The sequence below is a fragment of the Sander lucioperca genome, chromosome 17 (assembly GCF_008315115.2).
Source record: "Sander lucioperca isolate FBNREF2018 chromosome 17, SLUC_FBN_1.2, whole genome shotgun sequence".
Lineage (NCBI taxonomy): Eukaryota > Metazoa > Chordata > Actinopteri > Perciformes > Percidae > Sander > Sander lucioperca.
Window position 1 is genome coordinate 6,035,209 of NC_050189.1, and position 19,890 is coordinate 6,055,098.

The window sequence follows — 19,890 nt, forward strand, 5'->3', positions numbered from 1 at the left end:
GTAAGATCATCTGACTAGAGCGTTAAATGTCCTTTTTGTGGTTCAATAATGTAGGCAGATGTAGAATGACTAGGTTGGCAGTGGCTTGTTCTTTTGGCTAAATAAATGCTGGGAAATGTAGCAGGGTTGACAGCCTTACATCAGTTTCACACAGACAGTAGGTCCTCATGCTCAAGGTTCCTGTTAAAATGGAATTAGCTGACCCTGCCTGGACAGTTTGCCTCTTATATCAGAAAGAACTTGCCTTCTGAAATTAGACACAGCCCTCCTCCTCCCACCCCAGAGCTGTCCTCCTCCTCAGGCCAGCCGCACTGTCATAAATCCTCCGCAACCACTTACCCCAATTTGTCTCTTGTGTCAGTCTCTGCAGTTCAGAGCTCATTAAATGACAAAGGACTCGGCATGCTGCTGCCGTCACCCATGAACCTGTACACTCACCTTCATTCTCCACCATCGATCATGCACTCAGTCAATTCATCTGTTGACTTGTGTAACAAGAAAGAGGGTAATATCAGTATTAGATGAACAATGAAATATATGGATGCCCTGTGTGTGTGTGATTGTGTGTGTGCAGTGAAAGCTGAAAATCAGGGTTATTGCATACAACCTCACTGACAATTGATAGTTACAGTGGCATGGAAAATTACTTTTGACCCTGTTGGTTAGGTCACAATGTCATCATACGCAACAGTATACTAAAAATTACAAAAATAGTATGTTCTTGTTTTTCCTCCCATCAAAAACCATTGATTTTTCTTTTATGAAGATGGCATATTTTTATCCATGCTAGCAGAGTGACTTTAGAGATGGCAATGTTGGTCCTTTGGCCGGTCCACCACTTTGTTCTAGACTGAAATATCTCCACAACTTTTGAAGGGATTGCCATTCAATTTTGTGCAGACATTCATGATGCCTTGACAATGAATCTTCTGGTGCCACCATGAGTGACATTTATGGTTTTGAGTGAAATGTCTCAACTATTGGAGTATGGAATCTCGTGTAATACATGTCAACATTTCAATTTGTTTAGGACTTTGGTTTATGACCAAATCAGTGCTCGAAGTGGGCCGGTACTCACCGGCACTTCTACATTTTACTCTTAAGCGTACCTGCACTTTTTCTTGCGTACCGCTACTTCTTGCATGTAGCTGGTACTCTACCACTGACAGAGAAAGCGTCAGTGTCAGAGAGATTGACCCTAACGTTACATAAACTACACTACCCAGAGGGCACTACGTGACTTACCTCAGTTCGGAAAAGCTGTCTGATGCCTGCAGCCTGACCGTAACAGATTTTTCACTGCTGAAAACCTAGAAACTAAAAAGAAGTGTGTCGAGTTTGTAAGTCGTTATGTTAGCCTGGCTTCAGAAAGGTACTAAAATAACTTGTTTGCCAGAGCCAGACACATCAACAGAGGTCCAAGTCCAACCAGAATCATCAAGTACGATTCATGAGCTTCAAACTAACATTAACGTTGATGTGAGCGGAACAGCTAGCGTTAATGAGGAGTCTGCAGCTACCAACCTTAACGTTACCTTACTCAATGACACCGACGTCAACAATAACGTGAGTAACGAAACACATGGCCTGACTGTTGGTCAAGGGACCAAATTATGTATTATTGCTCCACGAAGAGCTGGCTCATTTTTAAAAATAACAAACTGGGCTGCAAAACATGTAGCAGCATCCCGTCACTTGCTGGCCAGACAGAGAGGGGACTAAAGCTGTCAAGAGAAACACACACACACACACACACACACACACACACACACACACACACACACACACACACACACACACACACACACACACACACACACGACTTGTTTAAATAAATACATACATTTATGTTGTTGTACCAGCAATATCTCCAAGTTTTGTTTTTCACTGTAGAAATCTCAAATGTCATAATGATTTGCCAATGCAAGAGTACCGGCACCTTTTTTTCCACTTCAAGCACTGGACCAAAAACTAATGACTTTGTCACCAGCCTCAGAGCTAATTGTGTTGAGTGCTAATAAACAAATGTTAGCATGCAAACACGCTAAGCTAAGATGTTGAACATGGTAAATATTGGACCTGCTAAACATCAGCATTGTCATTCATTGTGAGCATGTTAGCATTCTGACTTTAGCATTTAGCTCAAAGCACCTCTGTACCAAAGTACAGCCTCACAGAGCTGCTAGCATGGCTATAGACTCTTATGCTATGTTCACACTACGAGTGACAAAGCAACAAGACAGCCAAGCGTGGCCAGCTACATTGTCATCATTTTTATCAGTTTTACTAAAGCGCTTGTTTACATGTTGCATCCCGCACCGCAATACACAGAAATCTAGCATAGTGTCAGCTAACTTAGCTAAAAATAAGACCGTGCTGAAGCTAGCCATTGTGCGTTTAAAAATGTACCTTACATACATACCTGGCACTCCTGTGATGATTGCCACCCTCTGCCAAGCTGCATTTATTTTATTAGTGTCGCGGTACAAAGAAGGGTAGGGTTAATCAGCACTGGGTACTGGTTATGGTGCACCCTCCCATCATGTGCAACTGTGATCTCTCTAATCCATCAACATTACTAGACAATTCTAAATTATCTGATTAGGCTCTAAAATCCCTCTTCATTCATTGTGATACCATGGTGGTAGTTTTCTCTAAACAATTGCTAAAGCTTGACTTCTTACCAATGTTAAATCCAAAAATTTGAAAGATGTGCCACCGTATTCCTACCCTTTGAATGCTGTCAGCATTTCTGCCGCTTCTGACAAGTGAACACCTGTGTGTGTGTGTGTGTGTGTGTGTGTGTGTGTGTGTGTGTGTGTGTGTGTGTGTGTGTGTGTGCGCGCGCACGCACAGAGACAGTGCTGGAGGAGCATATTGTTAAGTTTTGGCTTGCATTTCTGGCTGGCATTATCAATCTGGAAGCACAGCAACTGGGAACCATGTGGCAGAGGAACATAATGCAAGGCAGCATAATGGAGCAGAGCAGGACACAATGTTTTTCCGCACTGAGCCGAAGCAATTAATATGAAGTAGCAGACAGATGGTTGTGTCAAAACAAGTGATTGACTGAACCAGGTTAGCCATCCGTTCCCATGAGTTGTTCAGCCCGCGGACAGAAAATAAATGGAGTGCCTAGGTTGTAGATAGTGTAGTGCAGGATTGTCAGGCACAGTACCTGTGTATCCATGTGGCACAAGTCAATTTGTTTTTGTCATAACCTTATTTCTTAGAGCACAGTGACACTATGTGTGTTTGTGCAACTCATGCTCTGCTTACTTGTGTGCTGTAAATCAAAATCAGATGTCTTCATAGAGTTGTTTACATTAAAATGCTGCAGGTGATGTTGTAGGGCAGGGGATAGCTGATGCTGTAAACACAGCATGGCATTGTGGATATATATTTCAGAAAGAAGCCTAATATCATATTCTGTCTGTACAAAACTCCTCCTTAAATCTTTAAAAACATTAGCATTGTTCTCACTGTGTTTGTGGGAGGTCTTTCAACATCCGCTCCACCTGTTCTCACACCAGCTAAAATCCCTTGTGCCTACATTATATCTCACTGGCATCTGGCACAGGGTTGATACACACATACACACACACTTTGACTAGAAGAGGTGTCCTAGGCCTTTTATCCTCTAAACACGGACATAAATCCATGGGTTTGGACTCGGGCCTTGCAATTGAGGCCAGTGGTGGCCCTGTTGTCAGCAGGGTCTCAGGGATATTAGCCCGTTAATCCTTCATAGAGAAGAGGTGGAAAGGAAGGCTGATAAATTGATGTTAGGGATTTATTCACTCACAGTTTAACCTGCTGAGAATGTAACCTGTTCACATAATATCAGATAAGAGAAAGCTTCTTTCTATATTATCTAAATTGACCTGTTGATAATCGGTAGGGGGACTTTTCCTGATTTCTGCTTTATTTTCACTTTCATTAGGTTCCTCCTACTTTGACCCGAATGGAAACATCTGGGTAGCTTAGTGACCTTTTCCATGTGGTTCCTCCTTTTAATTGCAAAGAGCATCCTTTTTGGTGTAGCAATTTTAAATAATAAGTTTGTCACCAAGATTATTTCTGAAATTGTTGCACCCTAATCTTCATTTTACAGTTTTGTCTGCCGATTCTTTTTTCCACTTACACATGTGTGAACTACAGAATCCTCTTTATAAAACTTTTAAGGTAAATCTTTATGCCAGTTTATAAAAAAAAAAAAAATACAAATAAATCCAAGCAAGTAATCTTAGTCGGTTTTAACAGTTTTACCTTGTAACCCTTTAAAGCAAAGTAGCATATACTCTCAACCCCATGTCAAAACTTCTGTATGAGTATTTTGAATAGCTTTTAGGGGCAAGAAGAGGTAAAACTATCCAGTCTTTTTCAATTAAAAAACAAAGATATGGGAAATTTCATCTTTCCTATCTTGGTAATCATCTCAAGATTTAGTGGTTGGAAACTACTGATCTTATTTGACTCATAATTGTATACAGAAAACCACAATGTACTTATATCAACAATCTTCAAAATAATGTTTCAGTTTTCACAGATGTTAAAATGTCTAGTAGCGATTTGGGTTTTTAAGACCACAGATTTAGTCTATTGTTCCATTTAAAAACAAAGATGAATAGTAATAAAAGCATCTGCAGTAACAGATGTGACGTCACCAAATCTATTTCTAGATTCTCCTAAATGTCAGCTACACCTGTTGTATGTTGTAACTCCTCTCCCCTCTCCTTTCACGATGGTCCTGTCACTTTATCGGCTGTTGAGAACTCGGTGGAGGAATTCAGTGTGATTATTGTTTACAAGAGACCCCTGACGCATGAAAGTGACGTCAGACCAGTCAGAAAAACAAACATGATACTGTATGTGAGAGATACAAGTACTGAAAGTTGCCTTCGAATTTCTAGTTAAGTAATCTTGTTTACTTATTCTTTGATCAGATGGTTCCCTGATTTTAAGTCTTTTTGGACTATTTTTAGTTTTCAGACAATAAACATTTGATATATATTGTTTAGTAAAATAGAAAGTGATTTATTGAAAAATGTCTTCTTTCTTAAAGAAAGTTATCAAAAAGGATCATTCAGAAACTCAGGCACTGTATCCACACTAGCAGTGTTGAAATAAATCATTGCATCGATGCATCGCAATGCGGACCTTGACAATTCTGCATCGATGTCGTGACAGATTATAATCGATTATTGCCTAGTGATGTTACTTGTTGATTTTCCGGTCGCTGCTTTTTTCTTTTTGCCTTCTGCATATCGAATCGTTGACAGGATAATCAAATTGAATCGTGACACCAGTGAAGATTCACACCCCTAGTCCACACTAGTGCCAAAAGATTTTTAAAGTACCGACCCTGAGTTGTGTTTTTTTATATGTACTGTATATATTTTATTTTGAATGTCTCTTGTACTCTCTGTGTCATTGTAGATGTTGACTTTTGAGGTGCATAGAAAATGACAAGTATAATTGAGATGACAAGTGTTGAAGGGAGTGTTGTTCGTCCACTCAGAGCTACGTTGGCTGTTTGAATCTGTCACGAGTGTTACAGTTGAAGACTTACGTAAGTGCTGTCACAGTGTTGGTTTTTCCGTGACACAGTTTTGATGTGTGCAAATCTAGAAAAATGTTATCATGTCAGCAGTTCTTAAAGGTGTATTTTTTTGTAATGTGAACTGTTATTGGCATCTCTGTAATATTGTTGACACCCTCTTTTTGTGGAAGCCTCAGATGGATTGATGTTTGATTTTTTTTTTATTTTTTATGTATACGTATGTTTGAGTTTTTACTGATGTGAGGAGCACAGTTCAGGAGTGGAGCTCAGCAGTGGAGCAGTTTCACTCTATCAGCCTGACAGATTAATGTTGAAACTAAATTATGCTCCTTTTCTTCCACTTTATCTGCTGACAGATGAACAGTTACATTTCTTACACTGTCTGTTTACTTTGTTTAGTTCATAGCGTCCTACTGAGGCTTTGAGTGGCCAATGATAATGGCAAGTTGCATGTCAGCCAACAATGTAAGTGATACTAAAATAGTGGGATAATTTGCTGCATTTTATATGAATTTGAAAAGAAAAAAACATATTTACATACATACGTTTGTCTTCTAGTGTCTGTCGAGGGTGGTCTTGAGTCTTACTTTTTTTTACAGTATGAACTATGTCCTGCTAACCTTTATTTGTATAGCACTTTTTAAAGTTATAAATTGCTTTATTCCTAAAAGAACCAGTAACATGAAACATTAAAAAGAGTGCCTATCTATTTGATTAAATGTATCCTTATTTCTTAGAAAATCCAATAACTGAGATGAGCAGGCATAAGAGTACAGGGGAGCTAGAGCCCTTTGAGTTTTTAATAACTGCTGACCTGTGGTTTGTTGACATTGGGTGCTGCAGTGTTTCTCATTGTGGGGGAAGGGTGAACATTTCCCTCACTGTGCACGCACTTATTACTGTCAGACAGGTGGACTGAGGTATTGGTGGTCAAAAACCATGGAACTATTATTAAAATGTGGCTTTTGGGTTTGGTTTAAAGTTGAAACTGAGTTTATTTAGGTTTGGGGCATTTGTGTGTGTAGTATGTAGGTTTGGGTATTTATTTAGATTCCAGCTACACCTTTGTTAAGTTGTATATAAAGCTATTATTACACAGTCCACTGGGTTATATAAAAATCTTTTTTTATTATCATTATTACAATTTATAGATCAACCTTTAAATGTTTCTGTGTGTACCTGGTCCAAGTTAAATTGCATGTGTCCTCGTGCATCACAAACATAGTGACCTCATAAACCAAAGAACACAGTGTTTTTATGTGCTGCTATTATTGTGTACACTGTGAGTGAATGTGAGTGGGCTGTGATTTGTTTATGTGGCATGCATGAAGTGAACGTGTGTGCACGATAGTCCAGGACATGACTTCTGAACAGGTGTGTGAGGTAGCTGTAGTGGACTGGTGTGAATGGAGTCAACCTTGTAGGCAGACTATTTTTATACCGGCAGTGCGACATAATGACTAGGGGTGTCCAGATCCGATCACGTGATCGGAAATCGGGCCCGATCACATGGTTTCAGACTCGATCGGAATCGGACGTTACCTCCCGATCAGGACTCGGATATATATGTATATGTATTCTCATCATTTTTTAACACATCTGTAGTTATGCGGTGGCACAGAGTTAGACCCTTTTGACTCCACACAGAAACACGCGTGCGGCATGACATCACTTTGTTGCAGAGATGCTATTGGTTAAATGCCGGTAAAGTAGAACACGGAAGCAGCTTGAAGCACAAAGCGCGAGTATGTCTGCGGTCTGGAGGTATTATAAAGTTGAATTATTATAGAAGTATCGGATCGGGACTCGGTATCGGTAGATACTCAAAATCAAATGACTTGGACTTGGACTCGAGGGCAAAAAAACCTGATTGGGACATCCCTAATAATGACATCTGTTATATTGAGGTAAGACACTATATATCGGCTGCATGTTAACTTAAACTCTTTCAGATATACACTACTCTGTTCATCATAGTGATACATTGCATTATTATCAGATTTTAGCTCTGAAATTTTCATTTTTCTTCTAATATTTTAAGAGATAATTATAATTATTATTTAAGAGATAATTACCTCTTCTGAAGAGTCCATGTTTTTTAATCCTCCGTGTCCTCCTGGCTACTAGCAACTGCGTGGAGGAGGGGTGAGGGTGGTGCGCCATCACGGAAGGCTGTATCATGTCGATGTGCCTACAGTTTTGTTGTCATTACTTAGAATTCCTCATGGGGAAGACAGAAAGTACGCACTATAGCTTTAAAAGAATGAGTTTATGGGCTCAAACACAAAAAGGGACTAAACAAAAAAACACAACAGGAGGAGTAGCAGACAATGACATAGAATACCTACCTCAAGTGCTATGTCAGGACATTTATTTAAACTAACTGGACTTGAAAGAAGGAGGTTATGGGTTTAAGGTTTAATCCATCACGGGTTCACAAGATGATTCTCTGAGATACTTAACTCGGATGATATAGGCTTCATAAGACAAATGACAATAGATTTGTTAAAGTGCATTTGTGCCCCAAGTGCTTCAGACTGAGCCCTTTTTAAAAGCACTATTGTTTTCTGATTATTTTCTGCATCATAGGCCTCACATTTTCACTAAGAACAGTACAGTTAACTACAGTAGCTTTTCATCAGAAGGTAAAAAATGCACCAAATCTTAAAGCACTTGAGCACAAAACTATAGAGCGATAATTGGGAACTGTAGATGGATATGTGCAGGCAGTGTTCTCTGTAAGCCAAATCAGTATGCAAGCTTTCACTACAAACACTACACTAGCATATTTCCCTAATTAGACCACCCGTCCCTGATTGGAAGGTGCTAATTAGGGAAATCAGATACTGAAGAGTTATGTTATTAAATCTGCACACTCCTCTATGGCAAAAGACTGGACACCAGTGAGAGAGAATTGCAAAGAGGTTAGTTGTAAATTAAGACCGTCCTGCAGGTTTATGTAATTATCCACCTCGTTAGCAGACGTGTAAAGTCTGATGTTTTATTTCCAAGGATAGTCTGAGACAGAGAAACTGAACTCTGTACGTGTAAAGAAGCACCTTGACATAGCAGGAGTAACACTCACTCTGGACTAATCATCAGGTCAGCTACAGTTGAAGTGTGTGTGTTAACAGTGTGTGTAGTGTGTTGGACTGGCACCACAGAGGGTGGGAGGTGCATTGGCCATTTTGTGTCTACAACTGTGGTGAAAGTATTGTCACAGGTAAACACAATATCAACCCAGGTGAGACAGCAGACACCCGACCAAGGAGCAATGTAATCTTGTTGTCTTGACTTCAAAATGAAAGATTTATTTTTAATTAAATTGAATTCACACGCAAAGTAAAATTGTATTATATATAAACATATTATATAAAATGTTATTTACTCCACCGGTCCTCTTTTTTTCTTGTGGACTTGTGTTTTGCCATCAGTACTGTCAATTTTAAGATATCCAGATCATATTTCTTTGAATTCTCCCCAGAAGCACCAGAACTGTTGTTTATGCAGAACAAAATGTTTAATTTTGTTATTTAAAACACATTTGACTATGGCATGAGCAAAGGAAATGGCTTAAAGTGGCATGATTTTATTCCCAGTCCTGACTATGTATTTACAACATTTGGGTCTCCCATGTATATTCTTTTCTAATAATGAAAAAGTATCTTAAAATCAGACCACAAGGCAACATTTGCCCTTTGGAAAAACTCCTTAGTTCAGAATATTACTACCTCCCACCTTAAGATATTATTAGTTTCTACTCTAACCAAACTACATCAGGGCTTTACATAGATAAAATATGAAGTGCTTAAATAAAATATGAAGTGCAGATATTGAACAGGTCTTTTCAGAAGATGTATGCTGCTCATGGCTTCCTCTCTGAGGCCAGCAGTAGTAACTCTAGGCAGCGCTGTGGTTGCATCAGCTCTTTGATGGACAGCCGAGCTAGCTGACATTATTAAGATCTCTTAGTCTGTTCAGATGGGAAGAGGGATCTGTGTGTGTGTGTGTGTGTGTGTGTGTGTGTGGGGGAACTTGTGTGTATGATCGTGTCAGCTGTATTGAGGGTCAGCAGCCCTGATTCCCCTTGGGGGGGGGGAGTTATGACCACAGTGACCTCATTTTACAAGAAGGACCTGTAAAAAGGCTGAGCTGAGCCGGGCCAGACCGACAGGTGTGGACAGACAGAGGAGAGTGGAGAGAAAGGAGGGGGGTGATGCCAGGATGGAGGGTGACTTCATGCCAGTGGACTGTGTAGACCACCAGAGGCATTAAAACAAACCCAAGGGATGAGATAATAGAGCATTAGACACAGAGGAATAGAAATAATAGCTTTAACTATCCTATGTATGGCAGATAATTTTAATCCTGCGTTTCTCCGTTATGTTGGATTTAATGAATTCTGGATTATGTTTGTATCTCCAGCTTCATTAGGTTAAGTGAATCCTTGATTTCAATTACTGCCAGTTTATTTATTAACAGCCCTCCTTTTGATGTTGGTGAGGTTTCACCCCTCTCATCTCAGCCACACTTTGTTCAGTTATTATTTTAAACATCGTCATATTCTTCAATCCATTCCTTCCTTCCTCTTCTCTCTCTCCGTCTTGGACTCTTACAGTTTACCTCAGGAATCCTGCCTTCTCAGCTGTCCGGTGGTGTCCCATAGCAACCCGATTTAGCCTCCACCGCCCCACTCCTTCACCCCCCCTTCACTTTTCAGTCTTTTCTCCTCCTCCCCCTCTTCTACCTAATTTAGCCCCCACCCACACCCTCCTGCCTGCTCTTTCGGCTCCCTACCTCCTTCCTCCTTCATACACCTTCTCGTCTCCTTTCCGGCTTGGCCTTGTGGCCTGTGTGCTGGATTAGGAGCCTGTCTAAATTTGGTCATGCATGGCAAAGGAGACGAGCACCTGCTGGGACCCCGGCTGGTTGGACAGGAGGCCTCCTTTCCTCTCCAGACCCTTACATCAAATTACACCAGGGCCTGGGCATTCCTGTCACTACTATCTTCTCCACTTCGCTGCCTCTCTTTCTTTCTCCTTCTACAAGTGTCTTTCTTTGCCCTTCAAATTCAGATTGAATCGAATAATGTTTTACAGGCGGGACAATGTCTTTTTCTGTCCAAATGCTGTGCAAATCTTAAGCAAAGTTTGTGAAAGAAAATACAACTCGGCATGTTTCCGTCAGCCATTGCCAGTAGTAAAAAGGTAATCAGATTAAAATACTAAAATAAAAGTAACAATACTACAATATAAAGACACTTTGTTACAAGTACATGTCCTGCATTCACAAATGTTATTAGTGAAATGTATTTTAGTATTTAAAGTTTTATTTTATATATGATTGAATTATTAATGCTTCAATATGTTGCATTTACATATAAGAAACATTTTAATATTGTGGCTGGTTAAAGTGGAGTTAATTTGTACTAGTTTATATTTATTTAGGTAGTTTAATTTATAATAAGACTTTATTTTATAAGATGATCATATATTCAAGTCTATATGAAATGATCTGCAAAGTTACTACAGGTGTTAAATAAATGTAGTGGCATAAAAAGTACAATATTTCCCATAAAGCATAAAATGGAAATACTCAAGCAAAGTACAAGTTCCTCAAAATTGTATTTATTGGTCTCCCCCACTGGCCACTGCTCTGCACATGTTAAATACAAAGAGGTTGAGTCAGGTTTGATATAATCAGAGCACCTGTAGCTCTTTTGTAACTGTAAATGAGGTCAAGGTGATATCTTCAATTTGCTTATTTTTTCAACTAAACCCAAAAATATTCCGTTTACTATCACATAAGACAAAGCAAATCAGCAGAATTGAGAACTAATTGCTCATCGCTGTGCATGTAGAGATGTGTAGTCCACTTTCTCCTTCACTCTCTCTACTTTCTCTCACTCAGTCACTAGTGTGTTTTCTTCTCTCTGTCAAAAACACCACTTTCTCTTCCTTCCCTCTCTCCCTGTCACCATCTCTTCCCTGTCTGTCTCTGGTGCTTTGCTTTTCTGTCCACCCATGTAGATCTACAGTCAAAATCGAGGGCTAGCGATAGGCACACCCCGATAAAACCAAACACCCACATGCTGTAATGGAAAATGTATGCTCTCATCTACTGAGCGCACATCGTGTTTCAATTCTAATTTATACATCTCTCTCTCTCTTTCTGTCTCTGCTCAGTCTCTCTCCTCACTCCGCCCACACTATCATCTGTAGTTAGTTATTCAGCTCATGTACTTATTCTCCTTCTACACCCACACATCCTCCAAAGCCTGGCAAAGTTTTGGCTGTACAGTCGCAGCCCTTACACACACTCACACTCTTGAAGGTTAACACACACATCCAATATTCACATTTGAAGCTGAACGCCATGAAAGCCTCTCAAAATACCATTCAGAGATTGATTGAATGGCCTGATGGAACCAATTGAATTGTCCCTGACATGAAAGACCGACGCCATTAGGCAATTTTCCAGACAGACCAAAAGTAAGCACTCAGCGGCTGAGAGCCATTTATATCACTGTCTACATTCTGCCCATTACGCACAACAGCATCACCTAATGAACAGTTTGGTTTCTAAAATGATAGATCTGGCTTTTAAAAGACGCAGCACCTACTCTTTTTTTAAATGCGCGACACAACACAGAATTAGGACCAACTATAACCCTTTATAGCAATAACTTCCTGGCTTAGAGTTGTTACACTGATAGACTCGTCATGCTATACTTGAATGACGAACTCCAGCATAGATGGCAAATAGTTGGTGATAGCATCAATCCAATGTTTTTTCAGTTCACTTAAAATCTACTGTAACTTGTGTTGTGAATTGTGACACAGCAGAGTTTACAACAAAATGCATTTCAAGAATAAAACATGCAAAAAAATGCAGGATTAATGAGCCTCTGTAACCTGACGCCTGCTGCATAAACAGGCCGAGTACCGAATTATAACCAACCAGTCTGATGTGTGCAGAGGTGTGTGTGGTCATTTGCACATGATTTAATGAAGGTAAACACTGTGGATGACGTGACACCTCTTTAAAACCTGAGGCTGCAGATTAACATATCTGTTGATGAATTTAGTAAACTGAAGGAGAAGCTTTTCATACAGAATAAAACAGCTGTGGAGAACAGATACTGTAAGAATCACTCATATTTATTAAGATTAAGAGCCCTTTACTGGCGTTTGGCGAATTAAAAGTAGCTACTGGCTGGAGTGTTTGATTAAAGTGTCTCTGATTTATGTTGTTACCAAAACATAAAATCCGATACAAATATTGTAAAAAAAAAAAAAAAAAAAAAAAAAAAGTCAATTAACCTGTTGTAATCTTGTAAAACTAAAGACTTCACTTCATTTGTAATTTGACAGGGTTTTCTATTCATCTATTGATTGCCACAGGCATTGAATAATTTTCCAAAAAGACAATAAACAAACGGACTAAATAATAGTACAAACCAATTTTCAGTTTCAACCTTGTCTCTCACCGTCAGCAGCCGCAGCGATAACGAGGACACAAATTGAAGTGGACGGTTCAGGTCTTGCTAAGCAGTTTTGATGCTGCTCTCCTAAAGGAAACATCAAGCTGTGTGTGTGTGTGTGTGTGTGTGTGTGTGTGTGTGTGTGTGTGTGTGTGTGTGTGTGTGTGTGTGTGTGTGTGTGTGTGTGTGTGTGTGTGTGTGTGTGTGTGTGTGTGTGTAGCAGGTATAGTCATGGTGCTTGCTGTCAGTGTCTGTATTTGTCATGGAGTCGGATAGGTGACAGTGTAACCCTCTCTATCTTCTCTCTCTCAGACCTTCACAGCTTGGTGTAACTCCCACTTGAGGAAGGCCGGGACACAGATTGAGAACATTGAAGAGGATTTCAGAAATGGCCTCAAACTCATGCTGCTGCTGGAGGTCATATCAGGTGGATCTCATCGACACACACACACAGACGGACACACACCCACACACTTGCTGCTTTTTGTCATATGTTTGTAGAAAAGAGACACATTTCATCAGTTGATACTTTCAAACGATCATTTTAGATTCAATAACTGATACATATCATGATCTCTCATATGCTAAAGACTGACAGTGTCCTTTTTTCATGGTTTTATCATTTTTGCCATATTTCTTTTCAGTTATGGTAACATCTTGTTAGCGTAGTTACAGAGATACAGGGATGGGGTGACCCTTCTAAAAAACACATTCTGATTCTTATTGAAAACACTATTTGGAGGTGAAACTGAAGGTGAAAATACAGTAAGAAAGCCAGTCAGTTTGCGTAGTCAACCACTCCTCTGGCATCAGGCCAAGGCAACAGCATAAATATTGTTTTATGAAAAGCTTTAAGAAAAGTTTTTCTGGGAACCTGATAATGAAATAATATACTTTGGATGAATAGTTAAGTGAATTGATTAGTTGTTTGGCCTATAAAATGTCAAAATTGTAGAAAATGTCATCACTATTTTTCTTTTTGAGTCATACAAACAATGTAATCATTTTCATAGAGCTTGATAGTGTGACAAAAAAATAATGACAAAAATTCACATTAAACAAATGATGGTCGTACAGGTGTAATGGGCATAATCCAACTTTTTAAACTTTTCAAAAACGTATACTGTTGCAAAATGTAATTTTTTCCATCCTGAAGGTATTTCTGGTTTCATTATTTTTCAGAGCCGAATAAAATGTCTTTAAATGTTCTGCTTTGTCTGACCACACACACAGAACAGTCCAGGAACCAAAGAGATTCAGTTTAGAATTATATAAAACTATAAAATTCGCAAATTCGAGAAGCTGAAGCCAGAGAATATTTGACCTGAATAATGAATAATTATTTCAGCTGTAGCGAATCATTTTTTTCCTCTCAGGTGAGAGGCTGCCCAAACCTGACAAAGGCAAGATGCGTTTCCACAAGATCGCCAACGTGAATAAAGCTCTGGACTTCATCTGCAGCAAGGGGGTCAAGCTGGTGTCTATTGGTGCTGAGGGTGAGAGTCCTGCTTTGACTAACAACGTTCCCATTTATTATTTTCCTCTCTCTCCTACCTATTTTTTTTCCTTCTTTTGATTAATATACCAAGGTCACACCGTATTTGCATTTCTTGGACCTATTTTTTGAGCACCAGATGGCTGGTGAAGTTCACAGCATCAGGAGAATTCAGATGAAATGAGGCAGTGACAGGAAAGTTAACTACAGATCACCCAACTGAAAATTGTCTGCAATATGTTTTCATTTAATCTAAAATAATTACATTTTTACCACACATATCTCAACTGGATCAAATCACAGCACTTTTTCTGCCATTTTGGAACATTTTGTTAGATATTTCAAATGATAAGAAAACTGTAGTGGTATTAATGTAATCTTATAAAACATTTATTTTTGTATACGATTAAAGAGAACTACAGGAAAATAGCTGCAAATGAGATATCCCAAAGACAGTAGAGAGATACTGTAGTGTGAGAACTGGAGAAATAAAAACAAATAATAACAGTAACTGAACAGGAGTATGTTTGAGCAGTGAAAATGTTGCACATTGACATTTAAAATTACATTTGAATGCTCAGATTTAGTCTAAATCTGCTTGATTTCTGAACAGTTTTTACCCCCGAAGGTCAGTTTAAACTCGATTAGAAAACCTTCACATCACAGTACTTCAAAAGCAGTTAGTGGATTTTCATGTGGTTTTATTTGACTTTCGCTTTCTTCACTCTAATTGCAGTCAAGATTCTTTTTGAGCCTTCAGGCCAAGTGAAATTCAATTTGTGTCAACAGCAATACCTCAAAAGATGTACAATAGCAGACCCATAACTTCTCAGCTTATAGTCTTTTATATTTTGTCTATTGCCATGATTAATAATGTGTGTGTTTTTACAGAAATTGTTGACGGTAATGGGAAGATGACTCTTGGTATGATCTGGACCATCATCCTGCGCTTCGCCATCCAAGACATCTCTGTTGAAGGTGTGTATATATATGTGTGTGTGTGTGTCCATTGTATTTACATAAACTAACATTGACTTTTATAATAAGAATATTAATTAAACAACCTAAAGTAACATGTTTTTTGTGTTAAAGGTGTTGATTGTTTAAAGGAACTTGACATTTTTACACTTTGGGTTTTGTATGAATTAAGCAAACAAGATATAACGTGTTAATTGGTGAACTTCAGAAGTGCTGCAAGATGGATTTCGTTACTTCGGACAGATCTCCCCCTGTTTCCAGTCTTTATGCTAAGCTAAGTTAACCAGCAGCTACTTGTAGTTTTGTGTGTGACGGACCAATTTGAGAGCCGTATCAATCTTCTTATCTAACTCCTGGCTAGAAAGCGAATACATGTATTTTCCAAAATGTATTCCTTTTAAATGTTAAAATTAGTCCAAATGAGAATGTGAGCAAAAATAACACTTTTAATTATTACGTTAGGCACACTTAGACAAACACTATTGGAGCTGACTGACTATAACAACCATGTCTGGCATATGAGCACAACATAATTCAATTTCAATTCAATTTTATTTATAGTATCAAATCATAACAAGAGTTATCTCAAGACACTTTACAGATAGAGGTGGTCTAGACCACACTCTATAACATAGAGACCTCTATAACATAAAGACCTAGTTTAACATTTGCCGTTGTGATTTGTCCATCACAATCTCACACGCTAATAAAGTTTTTCACTTGGTGTTTTTACAAAACACACACTGACTACGTCTGTCTTGGAATTGCATGAAAGTCAAGAAATGTCCCACTTCAAACATCACAAGAACACTAAAGCTGGAACTTGTGGTCGATTGGTTGGTCATTCTGTTTCTGTCTGACCAAATCGTCATTGGTCGGACAATCGATGGTGTTACTGTCCATAAAAGCGTTTTTTTCCACTGAAAGATTCATCAGATCTCTGTGGTATTTGTCCCACCCCTCCTCCGTGTGATTGGACGGCTGGGTAAAAAGTGACAGTGACAAGTGCAGTGTTTCACCAAAATTTTGTTGTTGTGCTGCTGCCGTTTGTAGCAAAGAATTAAAAAATATATATGCTGGCCTCAGGGAAAAAACACTTTGGTGAACTCCTAACGTTACCAGGTAGAGAGATGTTTTTTCCCCCACCGACAAATCGATGGTAGAAGAGTAGGTAGAATTTCAGTTGACCACGATTTTCTTTGGTTGAGTCCTAAAGAACATATTCCAATTATACACCCTTTGCTTATTTACATGTAGAGTTTCACACATCAGTCACACATGTGAACAGAGTTTTGGGTCAGCGAGCTTTGCATCCTCTCAGATTTTACTGATGTATATTTACTGCCCTGTGTGATTTGTTGCATACTTGTGTGCAGTGAATCAGATTCTATGATTTAGTCTGTAACAAATTTCCCCTGAACTTCATCTGAACCTCATGTCCTTTTAATCAACCTTTATGTCGTCAGGCAGGTCAGCTCACAATAAATTTGTGTTAATAAACCTTGTTCACCCTGTCCTTCCTCACACACTCCTTTTATGGCTCCTGCTCCTCAATATCTTCTGCTGTCATATATGCTTGACTTCCTTTGCCATCAACTTCCTTCTCACCTCTCATAACGCCTCTTCTCTCCACTAGTGCAGGAAGCGACATCTGCACTAACTTGACTTTTAAAGTTAAGTTTGTTTACCGTCAACAAAGACAACCATAGACAAATATATTAGCTACAGACAAAATCATCTCATCATGTAGATTTCTTTACATGATTTATTCACATTTCACCATCCACCTCTTTAAAAAAAATACCCTGTATTCCTTCCTTTCTTTTTGATGATAAAGCTTGAATAAAATAGTTTTTTTCTCTCATCTGTGCTGTAATGCTCACCATCTCCCTCCTTTTACTTTTTCCAGAGACCTCTGCCAAGGAGGGTCTGCTGCTGTGGTGCCAGAGGAAGACTGCCCCCTACAGGAACGTCAACGTGCAGAACTTCCACATCAGGTGGGTCTACAATGCCGTACTGTGGCATTAACGGGGAACTGCAACCATCTCTGTTGTTTTTCTTATTTAATGTTTTACCATGTATTTTACTCTTTGTGTTATAACACCCTCCTCCCTACCTTAACACCCTTCCTTATCCTGTTTTGTTACCTGTTTCCTTTTCAACCCTCTTTTGTCTCATGAATCTTCTCTGAAATTTCCTTTACTCTTTTCCCACTTTTCATTCATGTGGTCCTCCTCCTCCTCTCGTGCCTCAGTTGGAAGGACGGCCTGGCTCTGTGCGCCCTCATCCACAGACACAGACCTGACCTCATCGACTACTCTAAACTGAGAAAGGTGCCCTGTCCTTCATTTCTTCTTATGCTTTCTTTATCTTCTGATTTGCTTTATTTTCTCCCTTCGTACTGAATTGAGATGACTGACACTCAGTCGTCTTCAATCTGCTCATTGATCTTTTATTTCAGTACTTAGTTTCTTTTCATTTCAAAAGACATTCTGTGAAAATGCTCTGCACTATGAAGAGTTTGTCTGCAAGATATGCAGTCTAATATGTGATAACCCAGTGTAAACATAGTGTTACAATGACAAGTCTTTTGTAGATTTTATACAAAAGATTTGGTATCCTACCTGTCCAAATTCAGTCTCATACATAAGCCAGTGGCTCATATTTGGAATACTAATAAGTCATATACCCGTGTATTGTTGGACCAGTGTGAGATTTTAAAAGAAGATGTCAATACCAGTGCGTTTGGATTATAGCTGTCTGATATTTTGTACTGAAAATGTGAATGCAATTTAACCATTTACAAAAAATAGACAAAAAAGTTTCCTTCATAGTTGTGTTCTTTTTTACTGTGGTCAATTAGCAAAGTGTACACATCCTCCCTCCAAAATGTTTTGACAGGTTTTTAAAACAACAGAAGGAAGACTACTGAAAACTCACTGATTCAAACATTGCATATAGAATAGTTTCCTTCCTCTCAGTGGGGATCATGACGCTGCCGGCCTATGATTCTTGTCTAATTGATAGTGCAGTGCCGTCCTACATGTGCGTGTCTGACATTTAATTGTGTCTGCCTGTAGGATGACCCTATTGGTAACCTGAACACTGCTTTCGAGGTGGCTGAGAAGTTCCTGGACATCCCCAAGATGCTTGACGCTGAAGGTGAGGCTGAGAAACTGTAAAAACTAAATCCTGAAACAACAATCAGAATGACAAACCTCTACAAAAACATGTCTGTTAGTGCTGTGACACTGATAACCTCCACTGCAGCAAAGTACAGCACGTTTGCAGATGGTACAAGGACGAGAGGTCATTCTTACTTAAAATTCATCCATCAGCATAAAAATAATGCATAAATCATTTTAAAAGCATCTTTTGTAGTGATTGTTCTGACCTCAGAATATGATTTTCTGTTGGTACAATGGCTAAATGGCTCATGCATACAGTTACAACAGTTAATCATGATGTTCTTTAATTTGTTCAAGCAATCATTTTGTGTGTCACTTTATTTTTCAATAAGGAAAATCACATTTAAAGTAAAAAAAGGATATATATTATAAACATGTTTAGTTTTAAACCTAAAAATTACAAAATATTACAGTGACACAATAAATAATAGTATAATAATTTGACTGTGTGCTTTCTCCTCACTAGGGATGGCTGTTCAAAAGCTGTTTATAATATTTGAATATGATCATTTTTTCCACCCTCAGATATTGTGAACACACCCAAACCTGATGAGAAGGCCATCATGACCTACGTGTCCTGCTTCTACCACGCCTTCGCAGGCGCTGAGCAGGTCCGATTATATTTAATATTTATGTGGTAGTAATATATATTCTATAGTTTAATATTTTGAAAGGCTCTTTAGATCCAGTTGCTTTGTTTATAGCAGTGGAAATGTTATCACATTTTAATTGATAAGAGCAGATGATACATAAAACACCATCAACAGGATGTAACAGCAATCCTAATTAATACATGTGAGAGATGTACTTATCTAGGTTGTTATAAAATGTTGTGTATGGAAATGAATATTAATTGTTGGTACTCTCATCCTCCCTCAGGCTGAGACAGCTGCCAACCGTATCTGCAAGGTGCTGGCCGTCAACCAGGAGAATGAGAAACTGATGGAGGAGTACGAGAAACTGGCCAGTGAGGTGAGAAACCACTTCAACCAATTACTCCCACTGTCTGTCTGTCCTGCACATCCTCCTCTGCCACAACACTTTCATGTCCCACCAGTTGTTTCTGACCCTTGTCATTTACATTATACAGATATGCAGACAATGTAGACACTGTGCACAGATCATATGTATGCACACACACACACATATATATATATATATAAATATAAATAAAAGGGCTGTC

General features: G+C 38.9%; 1 protein-coding gene across 1 annotated transcript in view; it reads left to right on the plus strand.

The window, feature by feature from the left end:
- The window catches only part of actn3b (actinin alpha 3b), a 39,924-nt gene that overhangs the window by 7,586 nt on the left and 12,448 nt on the right, over window positions 1–19,890 (plus strand). Inside the window, exons 2-9 of the mRNA XM_031304454.2 lie at window positions 13,359–13,473; window positions 14,423–14,542; window positions 15,433–15,519; window positions 17,429–17,516; window positions 17,774–17,852; window positions 18,600–18,681; window positions 19,233–19,318; window positions 19,587–19,679. Of these exons, the coding sequence (XP_031160314.1) occupies window positions 13,359–13,473; window positions 14,423–14,542; window positions 15,433–15,519; window positions 17,429–17,516; window positions 17,774–17,852; window positions 18,600–18,681; window positions 19,233–19,318; window positions 19,587–19,679 (750 nt within the window). The remainder of the gene's footprint in view (window positions 1–13,358; window positions 13,474–14,422; window positions 14,543–15,432; window positions 15,520–17,428; window positions 17,517–17,773; window positions 17,853–18,599; window positions 18,682–19,232; window positions 19,319–19,586; window positions 19,680–19,890) is intronic.